The 15,212-nt window shown below is 38.4% G+C and overlaps 1 protein-coding gene across 6 annotated transcripts in view; it reads right to left on the bottom strand.

Moving 5' to 3' along the window:
* ENAH (ENAH actin regulator) overlaps positions 1-15,212 on the bottom strand; it is a 92,386-nt gene that overhangs the window by 46,121 nt on the left and 31,053 nt on the right. For all 6 annotated transcript variants that reach the window (XM_059467482.1, XM_059467483.1, XM_059467486.1 and 3 more), the window contains exons 2-3: positions 2,178-2,343; positions 620-797 (exon numbers count right to left, since the gene is read on the bottom strand). In XM_059467482.1, coding sequence (XP_059323465.1) covers positions 620-797; positions 2,178-2,343 — 344 coding nt within the window. The remainder of the gene's footprint in view (positions 1-619; positions 798-2,177; positions 2,344-15,212) is intronic.

Raw genomic sequence — 15,212 nt, 5'->3', positions numbered from 1 at the left:
ACCACTCTTTTACAGCCTATGTCACCCTGAACTTCAAACAAAAGAAATTACAAACCTGGTGTCTAAACTGTATGTGCTCATCTGAATGTTAACCCTGGATTCAAGGTTTCTGAGCTGGTAAAAACTGCCAGAGAATTGCAAAGTTTGGAGGAAAAAACCTTCACAATTTTTTAATAAACCAGTAACCAGTGAGAAGCAAAAATACCAACACACAATAGGAACCTAGATGTCTCTAGAAATCCTGAAAAGTATCTTCCTTATGCTTCTTGGGCAGGTCTTTTTGTTTTGCTTCCTTAAAAAAAAAAAAAAAAAAAAAAAAAAAAAAAAAAAAAAAAAAAAAAAGGCAAAGCCAGCAGCAGTAAGCCAGCAGTTTCTGTATCTAATATAGAAATATGTAAATTGATTTACTTGCTAGGAAGTACAATTACAGAAATGCCAGTTGAGTTGAGAAGCACTGTTAAGAAGCAGTAATTAGTCAGACAAAACATCCCAATAATTAAAACACCTAGAGGCCTATTTATGATGAAAAACAAGACTTATAGACTTTTACACATAAACATTTGAATTTTTCTGTACTTGAGCAATCTTAGGGGAAGAAAATAAGTGAAGAGACTCTTACCAGCTTCCTGTGAATTTAATACTTCTAAGGCATGCATCATGGCACTTGCGAAGACGTTGGCATCTTCTTTGCTGCCAAAATTCAGACCATACACTTGCCTAGCATCACGCCACTGGTGGAAGGTCTGTGTAGCCTGATTGTACTTCAGCCCTTTTGGAATGGCACAATTTATTACCACCTGTAATCATTAAAAAAAAAAAAAAAGTTTACTTATGTTTAAAATTGCTGTTCCAGCAGAAGTTTCAGCTTTGTGTAGATTTTGTTCCTCCACCACACGGGTTAATTCATGACCCATAATCTGTGAAACACAAGGCTGAAAGCACAAAACATTTCAATTTTAATTCCATCACTGTCTGTAATCAGTGGTGGGAATACACAAGGGGACTAATGAGATATTTTGTATCAACTTTTGTAGTTAAAGTGTTCCCACTTCAAAAGATGCAGCCACGTTTCCTAACAGCAATGCAATAACACCAGCAGCAGATTACTGAAACACACATCTGAAAAGCAGAAACTCCTTTTCCCGTGAATTTCACAGGGTATTTGTTGGGTTTCTTTTTTAACCAAGTTATCACCTTCTCCCTGTGGCTGCTGCACCCCTTGGCTTGCAGGGCTTTCAGCAGCAGTTTCCTGGATTTGTACCACGGATGACAGGGTATCATTTTGCAAGGTTGCTGTGGCTCACACAAAAGATGAAAATTTGAGCTATTAGGGCAACCATTTACTACAAGCCATCCACTAAGAGGATCCCATTGCACTTGGATAACTATATCCTCTCACCTTTTTCTGCTGAATAATGGGACAAAAAAAACCCCAGATTCGCTCTCAGATGAATGCACAGAGATCATTTATTACTTGGAGTAAATATTTAGTAACAAATCACACAGGGGGTTACCAGCTTAGAACACAGGTGTGTAATAAATGACCAAAAACGGACCAAAAGAATTCTATTAAAGGCTGGGAGGGAGGGAAACAACTATTAGGAGCTTTTCTCAAACAAAATATTAGGTTTTAACCCCATCCCAAGTATTACATGGCAGAGCACATTTACAGACAGAGTGCTAATTTATTTAATCATGAGCCAGTAACTTCATCAAGGAAATAAAGATGTAATCCCTGTTACTCCCTTCTCACTCTCCTTAAGTGCTAGATGATCAGCATTACTAAACATCAGAAGGTTTTTTGAACAAAATGACCTGGGGATATGAGACATCATGCATCCAAGTTTCCATGAGGTAGGAAGAGCTGAAAGAACTGCTGGTGTCTACCCAGGCTGCAGCTCACAGTGCAGAGTGGGGGAGAGAAGCTTTCAGGTTGCCACTTTGCCTTAAAAAGAACCAGATGACTTCTGTGTACACCACTAGTCTTTATAAATAGATATCTGTGGGAAGGAATGGCAAAAGGACCATTGCCTTGGGGCTATGCAAAGTGCTTAGTTCACAGGGAAAAAGCAATAAAAGCTCTGCTACTTCAGTTTAAAAAACACATTTTTTTTTTAAATTGGCCCCATAATTTTGCTAAAGACTTAATATTCTAAATTTTTCAGAGATTTCCTCACCTGATGATCCTGAATCTTCCTGCCCACTACTCTGAAAGTGTTGTTGCCTGTGTGATGATAGATGTGAACTCTGCTGAATCCAGTTGATCCTCCAGCTGGTACCCATTTCTTGTTGGCATCATCGTAGACCATGACAGCAGCTCGTGCTTGGCAGATACTCTGTTCACTGGTAATACACAAAGTGGAGGAAAAAATAAAATTACATGTGGCAAAGCATCATCTTTCTGGTTAAGTTGTTTTTATTTAAAATGTTAAAGCAGTAGCCCTTGCAACTTGCTGAAATTCCACGTTTCTGAACACAAAACCACCAGACTTTGAGATTTTGCTTATATGAGTTCATTCTGAAAAGCTGTGGTCCAGACAGACAGGCCTAACAACTAATAAAAGAGATCAAGAAGGTATTCACTTCTTCTTTCTGCACTTTCCCCCCTTACAGTTATTCTCCCCCTCCTTTTCCTTACCACCAGCCATGAATTTTCATTAAATGCCATAACCATGTACGAAGACCAAAGAGCAAAGAATCTGGAGTTGCACAAGCTTCATACAATCTACCCTTCCCAGTGGAAATCACTGCTACAAGAAATGAGAATTGGAAGGCCCTTGCACCTTTTAACATATAGACAAGGAAACAAACACAGGGAATAAAGTCCAGCACAAAAAATTCATCAGCTCACAAATAAAACTCATTTTGGTTTTGACACATTTTACAACAGCTGACACCCAGATGTAATATTTTCTCCCTGAGAAAAGGTTCTACTGATCCCCAGAAAGTGCAAATTCATCAGGAGATTGCTATTGGTAGCTAATCCTGATTATGCCAGTCATCTGGAAGCTGAGCTACAGCCTGAAGTTAAAAAGGAGCACATCATAAACGTCATCATATAAGAAACACATGAAATCAGAGCATACCAGAAACAGAGTATTTATTAGGAGAGGAAAGGGTGATACCATCCATGCAGGTTCTCTTTGGGGGTAATGTCCAGATGCAGACAGGAAACCAAAATAGAAAGGAATGATTTCTTATCAGTAAGTCAGATTCTGTGAACATAGCACTCCAGCACATCCAGCATTATAGGAAGCACATGATGCCTGGCTTGCAAGGAATGTGGCCTAACATTTGGGAGACTGAGAAGGCTGAGGAGATGCAGGAAAGTAAAGGATTATTTCTTTATATTTGATGGAAGAGGGAAAGGATGCCTCCCCCACTCATCTTGTTTTTTGTGATTTTTATTGGTTGGTTGGTTTGGGAAGGGGTGCGTGTGTTTGTTGGGTTTTTTTTCAAAAGACCATGCTGGACTTTTCAGTATCTTATTCACATCTCTTAATACAAGAAAATTCTTAATTACATCCAGCTGTTTTGTTACCTTCCAATCCCGACATTTTTGAGAAAACAGAATCAATTTCTATCACACTTTCCATGGCATTCTAACAATTCTAAAAGTGCTCGATACTGGGATGCTCTTTAGGGCTCATGGAGAAGAGAGAATACTGAGATCATGTCTCTCATGCACATGGCAGATTCATGATCAAATGAGGAAATAGGTTCTTAATTTTAAAAATGCAAGTGTTCTAACCCCATCACCTATTCAACAGCTAGATTAGAATGGGATTACAACCTTTAATTAGACCACTTTTTCTAGTTCAATTTAGGGATAATAAAGTAATAATATACATAACTAAAGTGCTTCTTTTCTAAGCATAGTTTATAGCTTAGACTGGAAGGAGCACATTCAAAACATGAAGACTAAATGCAAAGAAAATAAACTTTGGTACAGCTTTTAGGCATTCTGCAGTCCCATTAAATATATACCACAGTGAAATACAGTTCACTCACTTGAGAAGAGGACAGTGCAAGAACCTACTGGATTTCTTTATTTTTAGATGTTTTTGGCACACATCTCAAAGTTCAAACCTAGAAACATTCTGTACTGTTCACAAAGTACATGACAAACAGTAGTGGTTTTTCTAAAATGCCTGATAGTAAACTTGGAAAACTTCTGAAGCCATAATAAATTTTTGCTATATTTCAATTTGGATCAATCACAGGCATAATAAACCATAGGTGACAGGCCCAGATACTGATTTGGTTTGGAGAGTTCTTGCCAAAAAGTAACTTCTACTCAGTCATGTGCCAGACAGATTAAAAAAAAAAAAAAAAGATTCTATTAAAAATTGAGACTGTGATTCTAAGCTAATATGTTCCAATTATAACAAAGGTAGAAGCAGAGAGTGACTGAGTAATGGTACAGTGAGCAGGACAGACCATCAAATTTCAGGTGCTCTTATTCAGCCTAAGTTTATACAACTTTTTACATTATTTTATTTAGCATACAAAAAAAATTTAAAATAAAGAAGAAGAACCTATTCATTTAAAAACTATTCAGTATTCAAGTGGTATTCTTCACAAGTGCAAATAAGATGACCTTGAATTGAATTTCCAGCTTTTCTTAAACAACTGCTAAACTATTTTTAGTTCCACTTCTCAGGCCATGTCTTACAACTGAAAATATTAACCAAGTCTAGATCTCAACTGCTTCATGTTCCATTTAAAACAGAAATTTTCATAACAGGGAATTATTCCTATCCATATAAAAATATGAGATGATTCATAAACTTTTAAAAATGACAACTACAAACCATTTCCAGCTGACCTTTTCAATCACTACATAATAAACCTTCTGCCTTCACTTCATACAAATCCTGTAACTAAAATTTCAGTGTTCCAAGTGTGCAATTTTCATATCCAGGTATCAATCTGAAGGTGACATGCTCCCCTCCTAACAACAGCTCCCACCACACAGCACTTTGTTTATCAGACTGCAAGAGTAAGATGGAAAAATGAAAGAAAGAAAAGATCCCCATCAGAAAGAAATGAAACCATCACAGGATGCTAGCCTATTTCCAGGGTTCAATAATTATCAGGTGAAAGGGTGATTTATTCCATTACTCTCTCTTAGTAATAAGCTCTCTAAAATGAAGAAAAAAAGGAAAGCATGGAGGCATGAGCTTTAGTGAAAAGAATCTTTAGTTCTGCTCTGCAATGGCAATTTGATAGTTTAGCATCTGAATATTGTATATTGTACATTATAATTAGACACCATAAAGTATTTAAAAATGCAAAAAGAAAAGTATACTAGAAATCCATTAACTTCAAAGGGTTACAGTAAATCAAAAATCCTCACTGTTAGCTCATGACTAGCTTTGACAGGTCTAATGAAAAATACAGTTTAGGGTTTTTTTCTAAAGATCCATCTTTTTCTAGGAAAATTCTGACTTTAACATACACATTGTTACTAGAACCTGAACCAGCCTCTTGTATCCAAATATATATGAACTCTTGCAAAAGAGCAAGAGCCAAGTGAAGAGGAATGGTATCATTTATTGTATTTCTTGCTTTTCCTGCTTATGACACTTCCCTGCTGTACTTGTATTAGGGAAGAGATTTTCACCCATATTAGTATTTATAAATGAGCTCTTCACAGTCCCCAGGGTTTGCTGTGACACATGTGTCCCTTACATGACCTGTGCTAGGATGGCTTCCTTCATTCACTGCACCAGAATCACTTGGGTCTGATCACAAATGCAGATTCTTTTACACTGGTGGCAAATTGTCTCCAGCTATGTTACAAGAGAAAAATGCCATGTCATCAGGCCTTCAAAAGCATCCTACTGGGTTTACTTGCCTATCTACAAATTTTCCTCTTCCTGGTGGGGTGTAATGGTTCCAGAAACCATTAGACTTGGATTGGCCTGCACCTTTTCAATGTGTGAGTTGATTAGGGGATGTGGGAGATTGAGCATCTCCAGCTTCACATGCTACTGCCAAAACACACAGCTGCTCCAAGAACTGATTGCTGGATTATTAGCAGTGTGCTGGGGAACTACAGTGAAATATTAACAAAGAAAAACTGAGAATTCAGTATGTTCCCAAGTAAACTTACTAAACCAAGTCTATGAAATTATTTGCAGAAAACAGAAAATTCATACGAGGGAACATTCATGCAAAAAAAGTGCTTACCAAACCTTAGGAGACAAAGTGTACAAAGCTCTCTTCCCAGAATGTAAAGCTTGACAAATAGCTGGATAAATATATGTTAGGAGGAGTTATTCTCCAGACAAAGATGCAAGGCTCTGATTGTTGAAGCCAGCCATTATTCTGGGTAAGTCCACCTACAGCAATACCATATAAAGCCAACGACAGGGTGGCTGGTTTTTATTTGGGGTGGAAGAGTGGGGGGAGGTCTGGCACTCAAAAGGCTCACACAAAAAACCACAGTAGTAATGAATCATAAGTATAAGATTATTCTTATGGGAGAATATACTTTCCTCCTCCAGTGATGAGATCATACAAAAAGCTCAAAAACCATAGCAAACTGAACCCTAGCAGACATCATTCTCTTGCCCAGACGGAATGTGTTCATTCTTTCACATCCCAAGTTCTTAAGCTCAATGCACAGTGACACCAATCCAGTCTGCTGACCTAAGCCTTATTTTTTTTTCTCACTCTCCACAAGAAGTGGATGCTTGGTTTTCCTCCCTCAAGAAGTAAAAAGGATAAACATACTTCAAGGACCAAACTCATATGAAACAGCACAATTGCAGCCACAGAAAAGGTCATTTAACTATACTAATAAAAGCTGTGACAGCTCTGATGCTCAACCTTTGCTATTTTTGTCAGTAATGTAACAATGAGGGGTTTGAAAAATTATATCCCATTACCACTGCCTCTGGTGATTCAGGTTGGTTTTTTTTTTTTCCTGCTATGTTCTCAATTTACAGAGACATAACAACATGTTCTTAAAATGTGCAGTCTTTGCAGGGCAGAAGGAATGGGAAGAGACACTGATTCATCAAACGCCTGTTTAGGATTTTCAAACCATGTGGCACAAAGCTAGAAAGAAACTCTAAACATTTCCAATTCTAACATCTTAAAAATACACATTTTTGAAAAGCAGCTAAATGCTGGTGGAGATATAAAGTTGTCTATCTTAGTGGTGGTGTTTTGCAAGGTAATTTTTCCTGCTTGTTCCTAAATCCCAACTGGCACATCACAGTCGAAATGTGTGTTCTCTGTTTAGCTATTAAAAAGTTAAAACCCAAAACCTAAAAAATTCCCATGTATACTGTACCACTACTTTCTATTAACTAAATCAGACACTCTAGACAAAGTTGTCATGTTTTCTAAGTTGCTCATCTGGCTTTACAGTTAGGCTATTTTTTAGCATCTTGAAGTTAACACAGAAATATTTCCTATGCCCTCAAATATGCTCCAGACTGAACTCAATTACACAGCTTAATATTTATTTTTTGGGAGCAGAGGAAAGGGCTTGGCTTTGTTGATGGAGGTGATGTGAGTGAGGAGAGGGGAAGAACTTTGGATTACTTTAGGTTTTTAACTCATAATCAGCTGCCTTAATTTTATTCATTTCTTGAACTTTAGCACTTCAGCCAGAAGGCCATCTCAGAGGGGGCTGAGTATAACAATTCTTCTCCTCCTTCTGCCAACAAGACATCATGGAAAAATATAGACCTTTAGGGCTCTGCAGAGGTGAACACAGCAGTTCAATAAGTCAAGTTTCTCTAACTCATCCTCAGCTGGAAAGGAAGAATCTCAACTTTCCCTGCATTACTAAACATGGTGCTGCAAGGGAAAATCACATGCTTGGTACAGCAGCAGGAACTGAGCTGTGCTGTGCACTTGTGCCCAACTTCAAATGATGCAGCTTGCCCACCCCAACACTTCAGCCAGGACAGAATTCACTTGCTATTTAGGTTTTAAAAGAAGATTCAGTTAGGAGCAGCTGATTCATCTGACCTGCTTCCATGCAGATCCTTCTTCAGACACTACAACCCCCCTTGCTGATTCCTTCCAGCAGATCCAACTCAAACAAGAGAGCCTGCTGGAACAGGAGGTGAATGCAGAGGGAAAAATCCCAGATTGCTTCACTAGCAGCTCTCCTGTGCTTGCCTGTGCCTGGGAAACTTTTGATTGATAACTGAGAGATTCATTCATCTCTCCCACTTTTCCGTCTCTGATAAGCCAGAGATTCATTCATCTCTCCCACTTTTTCTTCTCATGAATTACTCAGAATACAGATTAGCTGCAACATCAGAAACCAGCAGAAAATCCTGCATGGAAAGTCCCAACTAGAAATAACACTAGTACTGCTGAGAAGCAGGGGAAACTGAATTATTTGGATTAATATTTGGCAAAGGAAAGGTGCTTTGCTCTTGGCGCAGGGTTCTGTAACACTCCAGAGTTTTAGTTGGTACACAGTTTGCTGAGGACAAACTTTTTTTGCTCAATGAACACCTTCCACTGAAAGAAAATTGGTTTTCATCTTGTGCATAAAAGTATTTAACATTAATTTAGGAGAAGCCTGCTGTCAGAGCCAGAAAAGTCTCATAAATTTCTCTTGCTGCTATAAATCTGTTCCTTGATGATTTTGCATTTGTAGCTTGTTCCACAGCAGCAGGTGAATATCAAACAGCTGAAAGAAATCATTGCAGGACTTTCAGGCAGAAAGAGAAATATTATTTAGAACAGCAGGTTGATGTCAAGTGAAAGCCTACATTTCACACAGAACTCCCAAATTAAAGCCCAAAGAAATTTTCTTTACCCAAACATTTCACATATTCATGTATTTCATGTTTTTATGCAATGAACAAAGCAATTTTGTGTTGGCAATTCAATATTGTCTCCAGGTTTGTCATATGCTGGTTCACATAAAAATTCACCTATTCTCTCAAAGGAAATCAGAAATAACTAGGAGAGAACACAAGTCAAACCAATAAACACTGACTCTACAGAGACAAACCTTAAAAAAAACCCAGAAGTATAAATAGGAATTAAGAACAGACTGAAAAACTGGATTTTGAGTTGCATGAAACTAGTTGTATTAACAATGGCTAGCTATATATAAAAAAATATAGTGTAAGATTAATAAAATATACATATGTGACTAATTTTAGCTACCCCTAAATTCAAAAATACTCTCTGAAGTCCAACCAAAGATGATATTAAGATACTTCACTTCTCAGCTCTCATTTAAACAGAATGTGTAGTTACCCAAAACCAGATACCAGTTTTGTAAGAGAAACAGACACTAAAATCCTTTCATACACAAAGGTAAAGGTGTGTTTTAAACAATTCCTTCAGCAGACAGAAGGAATAACCATTTGCTGTCTTCTTCCTTTAAAAAGTACAGAATTCTGAACTTTCACCACCCATCATTCCAAGCTTGAGACAGAGAATATATGCTAGAATTGCATATATACTGGAATTTTATACACAGATTTGGTCTTTGCCTTGTATGCAAACTTGGTGGTAACTTTATGGAAATACTTTATTAGAAGCCTTCATTATTTTAGCTTGGAGGTAAGATTTTCAATGAAACAACCTGCAAGAGACAAGAGCAACATTTTCCCACTTCCTTCCACTATTTTCTATATCTTTTCATCCCACAGAGAATCATGATGATATTTTTTTCCAATAAATATTTCCAACAGATGTTTTGAAAAAAAATCAGGACTATACAGAGGTCAAGGATTTCATTAAAACACATTTACACTGACAGGGGAAATCTTTCTAGCCATTATTTTTATACTGGTAAAATAAAGTCCTGCATTTAGACTCCACAGAACCATGAAATAAGATAATTCAGTTTATGCTTGCTCCATGCACTCATCCATATCCTTGTTTTCTTTTATCCTCTTACACAGGGGTGTTCCCTTAGACATGGCATTTTTGGTAATTTACCCTGATTTTTTTGCTGAAAATATTACATTGTTATAATCAAATCCATTTTTCCACTGATTTTTCAAACATGTTTCTTCAGGGCATTTACCACTTTGCTTGCACTAAAAGGCAGGGCAGAATCCATGCAGAAACTGAAGCAGATTCAATTCTGTGGCACCACAAGCCAAAGGTTTTGCCACAGTAAAGGCTAATTCTGCCTGGGTACTGATTTTACTCAACACTGCAACAGGAGCAGAGATTCCTACCATGACCTTTCGCCCATCTCAAGACAGATTTTTATCAAAAATCAATTTCTTGCTTTGTCTCTGTTGTCAAAGCTAATGGACAAAAATCTCTAGAGCAAAATCTGGGAATGAAGCAACCTGCAAGGACCAGGGTACCCTGTAATTGAACAAAGCTATCAACCATAAAAATCAGAATCTTTACTGAATAGGAGACATCATGATGGATTGAAAAGTTCAAAGCTTTTAACCTGAAGGCCTTAAAAGACCAGGACCAAAAGCTAGCCAGGCATATTAGTTCTTCCCTACAAACAGTCTGTTTTTTGAGGGTTTGTTGCCTTCTTTGCTGCAATTCCATGAATCTGAGCCCAACATATTGTGGAAAACCTTTCTAAGCAGGCATGAAAAACAACATCTCCAACAACTAGACTGACAACTGATGACTTCCTGTGAAAAACCACTTCACATCCATATATTTCCTATGTTGTATACATATTTTAACAAAAAAGTGACCTTCTTCTGTTATTTCCTAAGCTTCTGACACATGGTACAAATCACAGCTTTCAGAGCCCAGATTCTCCAGGCAATCCCAGCTCCTGAACGTGCTGCAACAGAATCCACCATTACATTACCAGCAGCACAGATCATGTAACTCATTTTACTTTCAGATAACCAATGCCCAGCTCCTCTTGAACAGCAAGAAAGCAGCATTTTAACATCACCTATTTAATATAAGGGCAGCCTCTGATGTAGAGAGCTGTGTAAAGGGAAGGTGGCTGATCTCTGAGTGACACGTTCCAGCCCCAGTGTTAACACATGAATATGCAAGTCATGGTTCATTACAAAAAGATTCATTACAAGAAGGAATTGTCTTCCTAAAATTTAATTTCACCTGGAAGAAAAACAACCCACCAGCATATTTCGTTAATTTAACACTTGCTTTTAAACACCAGGCTGACATTCAGTGTAGGGCAGGTTGGATTGGGTCTAGAGGAAAGTGACTGTGCCCATGGCACAGGGGTTGGAAATGGGTGATCTTTGAGGTCCCTTCCAACCCAAACCTTCTATGGTTTTATGGCTTAATCATGCAAATGTGAGCAGCAAAGTACAAGAAAAGGCTAAATACAATTGCCTTGGTCTCAAAACCGAGTTTGGTCCCAGAGTTCCCAGGTTTCCATGAGTATTGCATTAGAGGGAAATAAAGCTGGGGCTCCAGAATGATAAACTGGATACACAGAGTCCATCCACCTGAACAGCAAGCACCAAACAGGTGAAGGTGCCATGTGGTGACACCATGAAGGAGCCATGTGGTGACACCATGAGGCCACTCTAACAGCTCTACAGGGCAATCAAGAGAAGCTCCTGACAGCTTGAAAAAGACAAATGTCATGACCATGCTCCAGCAGAACAAGAACTAAGGCTTGGGGAGCCAGAGGCTCAGAGGGCTGCAGGCAGCAGTTTGACATCTCCCTGGTGAAGTGTCACTAGAGCATTTCTCAGGGGGATCAGCACCACCACAATGCTGTTTAATGTGTCTATCAGCAGGAAAATGGGATGTAACGAAACTTCAGCAAGTCTGTGGATGCATTTCTGTAAATTGGGATAGACTGGTATGGTGTTCAGAGGTTTCTCAGCAGGTTGGAGAAATCAGGCAACAGAAACTTCAAGAAATCTGGAGGCAAGGGCTTCAAACTGGCACCCAGGACAAAATAACCTCAATGATGTAAAAAGTGATTGTTCCCCTCTATTCAGACTGCATCTGGCACATTGTGCCCAATTTTGGGCTCCCCAGTGGAAGGAACAACTTGGACAAATTGGAGCAAATCAAAGAGAAAGCCATTAATGGGGCTAGAGGAAAAGATGCACTGGGAATGGCTTCACAGCTGTGCTAGGAACATAATGGCCACTCTCAACTACTCAACAGGGAATTACAGCGAACAAGAGTCACAATCTTCTCAGAAGTGCACTACAGAAAGGTGGGAGATAAAAGTGCAGAGTAGGAGCTTTTAGCCAGGCACAGAGAGCTGCACCAAGAAATCAGTGAAATACTGGGAGAGGCTGCCCAGAGGAGCTGTGGAATCTCCATCCCTTGAGACTTCAAAATTCAACCCAGCAAAGGTGATGGGAGCAGATGAACCCCAAGAACTCCCACCTTGACTAAGACAGTGTGTGGCTTGAGAAGAAATAAAATTCTTTGAGAACACCCCACTGAACTCCAGATACACAAGCACTTTATTTGTGATAATTTCTGCCTTAGCACCTCATTTTATTGGAATGCTCTTCCCAAAAATAACAACATGCATTTCACACTTGAAGTTTCAAGCAGCCTCTCCTTCTGTAGCCTTTAAATGAAGATCTTAGAGACTGCTGGTGGTTCTAATATTCAAAGCCTAAAAGTAAGAGGTTTAAATAAACAACATAGTATTTATATCACTGATGTGTACTACCAAATAAATGTCAGAATATTTAATAATAAGCAATAATTTCTTTCACACTCTGCTCCCAACAAAACACCTAAGATTGATTCATGAATTTCTGACATCTCTTAACAAGGCTGTACTACAAAATACTTCAACTATAAACAGAGCTCTTGACAATCCTGTCCTCATTTCCGAGGGCACCAGGATAAGGCAAAGTTCTGGGCCTTATTCAAGCAGCTCAAAACAAAGGAATCCTTAAGCAACCCAAGACCTGTCACAGTGTAGTAAGCAAACACTGATGTGTAAAAATTACCCCAGTTACAACAGCTTCCTTGTACAGGAAAATCTAATGAGCATCCTAATGTTGTGCATTCAGTAGAGATGTTTATGATAATGTGTAGAACAAAGGAATACTAAATTTCCACTTAAATGCCTCTCCATTGCAGAGGTCTGCTCTCCTCTTTGAGCACAGGTTTCCACATACAGATTTCACAAATCAAGGAGAGCTTATCATCATCAAGTTGACACAATCTGGAAGCATTCTGCTTTCACTTCAATTATGGGTTATTTACATTTGCCATTGAATGCAGTCAAAGTTAGCACCTATATCGAAACATGAATTCAATTTTCCTGCCAAACTACTGCACTTACTCATGGAACAGCACATTTTTCTTGTACTCTCCTCTTCTTTGATCCAAATTACTTTTTGGCAAGGCTAAGTCAGTCTTATTTGAATAAGACTCTGATTTCTTTCCCTCATCATTTTATCTCTCAATATCACTTTTTGAACTACTCTTTTTTCACTCCTCCTATACCCTACACATTAGTAATTTCCTTCCTGACGTGGCTGCTCACACAGCTACTTCAGAAGCTCTTCTTCCAAGTCTGACTGCAAGTCAGTCAAGATTTTAACTTGAAGAAATTACTGATTCCAACTCATCCACCACCCCCCAAAACTTCCTCCCTTCTTCCAGCAAGGCTTGCTAATACACTTCCCTCAAGGTACTAAGGTTTGCCATTAAAACCTAGTCCCTGAGGTATAATCTCAATTGCATAGATTCTTTTATTAAATGCAGCTTAAATTAACCTATAAGCATTCAAAACCGCGATCAGTTTTTCCTCTGAATATCCTTCATATCCCCAAAAAAATTCCGCAAAAAATTCTGCACTCCCCAAATCTGAATCTTGATTTCATCAGTTAATGACTTTGCTAACAACAAGGTGGTAAAGGTAATACGATCTAAAAATTCTACCAGTATTTATACATTTATTTATAAATTAAATGCTTTTTCTGGAGCTGGCAGAGGGATTCAGAGGAATCTGTGCTGTCATGTGTGTGCTGCTGTAACTCAAACAGAAGGGACAGGTTACTTGTACACCAATTGTTACGTGCACGAGCAAAAGGCTTGAGGTGCTCTACTCTGCCTCTCCAGACTAGCAGGCAAAGAACAGCACAAGAAGAAATAGGAAAATCAATGTTAGAATTCATTGCAAAAGTATTTTGAGACTCAGTGACCCACTTTTAACTTTGAACACCAACAGACGACTGCAGTAACTAATTCAATCTAGTTAATAATTAACATTTACATTTGTGCATTCATTACTTCCAACGTTCTGTCCTAGAAAACTGGATGATCTACATGCACCATGAAACACTGAGCAGAAGCTGTTTGATTTTCCCACAATGTCAGCTATTTCAAGCATCTCTTGCAATAAAAATTAAGCAGAGAGTGCAGTGGCAGTAAGCACACAGCCCTTCAACAGAAGTGTATCAACACAGATGTGTGCTTCAAGCACTTGTTTGGAGGGGTTTTACCCACACAAATCCACATTTGCACCATTGTAAAAAAAAAAAAAAAATCTATTTTTCAACATCTCTCACCTCTCTCAAATAGGTCTGTATCAAAATTCTAGCAAAATGGTTTCAGAGTAAAAAATAAAAATAAAAAAGAAAGAGCAGTCTCACTCCAGAGCAGACAACACCCACAAAGAAAAAAAATTACTCAACCACTATGCAAGGTCATAAAAGTTACTATATTGATCAACATCTTTCTCATGAGTTACACACCGGTTTTTCTTCTAGAGAGCAGCTCTTGTAGCATTTCAAACCTCTTGGCAAAGTAATTATTGCTTCAGACTGCAATACTTTGTTTCCCCCATTTTAGGATGCTTTGCTTGTTAGCTCCTTAAATGTTGTCACTGAGATCTGCCTTCACACCAGAAAAACAGTTCCCAAGTTAAACAGTGAGAAACTGTGTTTGCCTTGCTTTCCTGCTCCCAATTCCTCAGCACTTCAGCTGTCTCTCCAGTTGTTCCCTTTGCTTTGCAAATGCTCATGTTTAGAGACAAAACCTCAATTTTAAGACTCGAAAGGCAATTCTCTTTCACATTTACTTTAATCTTAAATGTGTGTCCCAGCTGGAAACAGGACAATATGCTAATCTGTTAAACAGTAGGATCTACAGTAACAGGCACATATCCATGTTCTGTTCCATTAAAATACCACCTACCTCTACCCCCAAGTTTTAGAACAAATTGCATCACATCTACTGGTGATGGCAAAAGGAGATTGTATTTCCCAAGAGTCCTTTCATTTTAAACTTTCCCAGACATGACAAATCACACTTTCAAGTAT

Source organism: Ammospiza nelsoni, chromosome 3 (genome assembly GCF_027579445.1).
Source record: "Ammospiza nelsoni isolate bAmmNel1 chromosome 3, bAmmNel1.pri, whole genome shotgun sequence".
Taxonomy (NCBI): domain Eukaryota; kingdom Metazoa; phylum Chordata; class Aves; order Passeriformes; family Passerellidae; genus Ammospiza; species Ammospiza nelsoni.
Note: the sequence above shows the minus strand (reverse complement) of the source record. Positions and strands in the feature narration are given on the sequence as shown.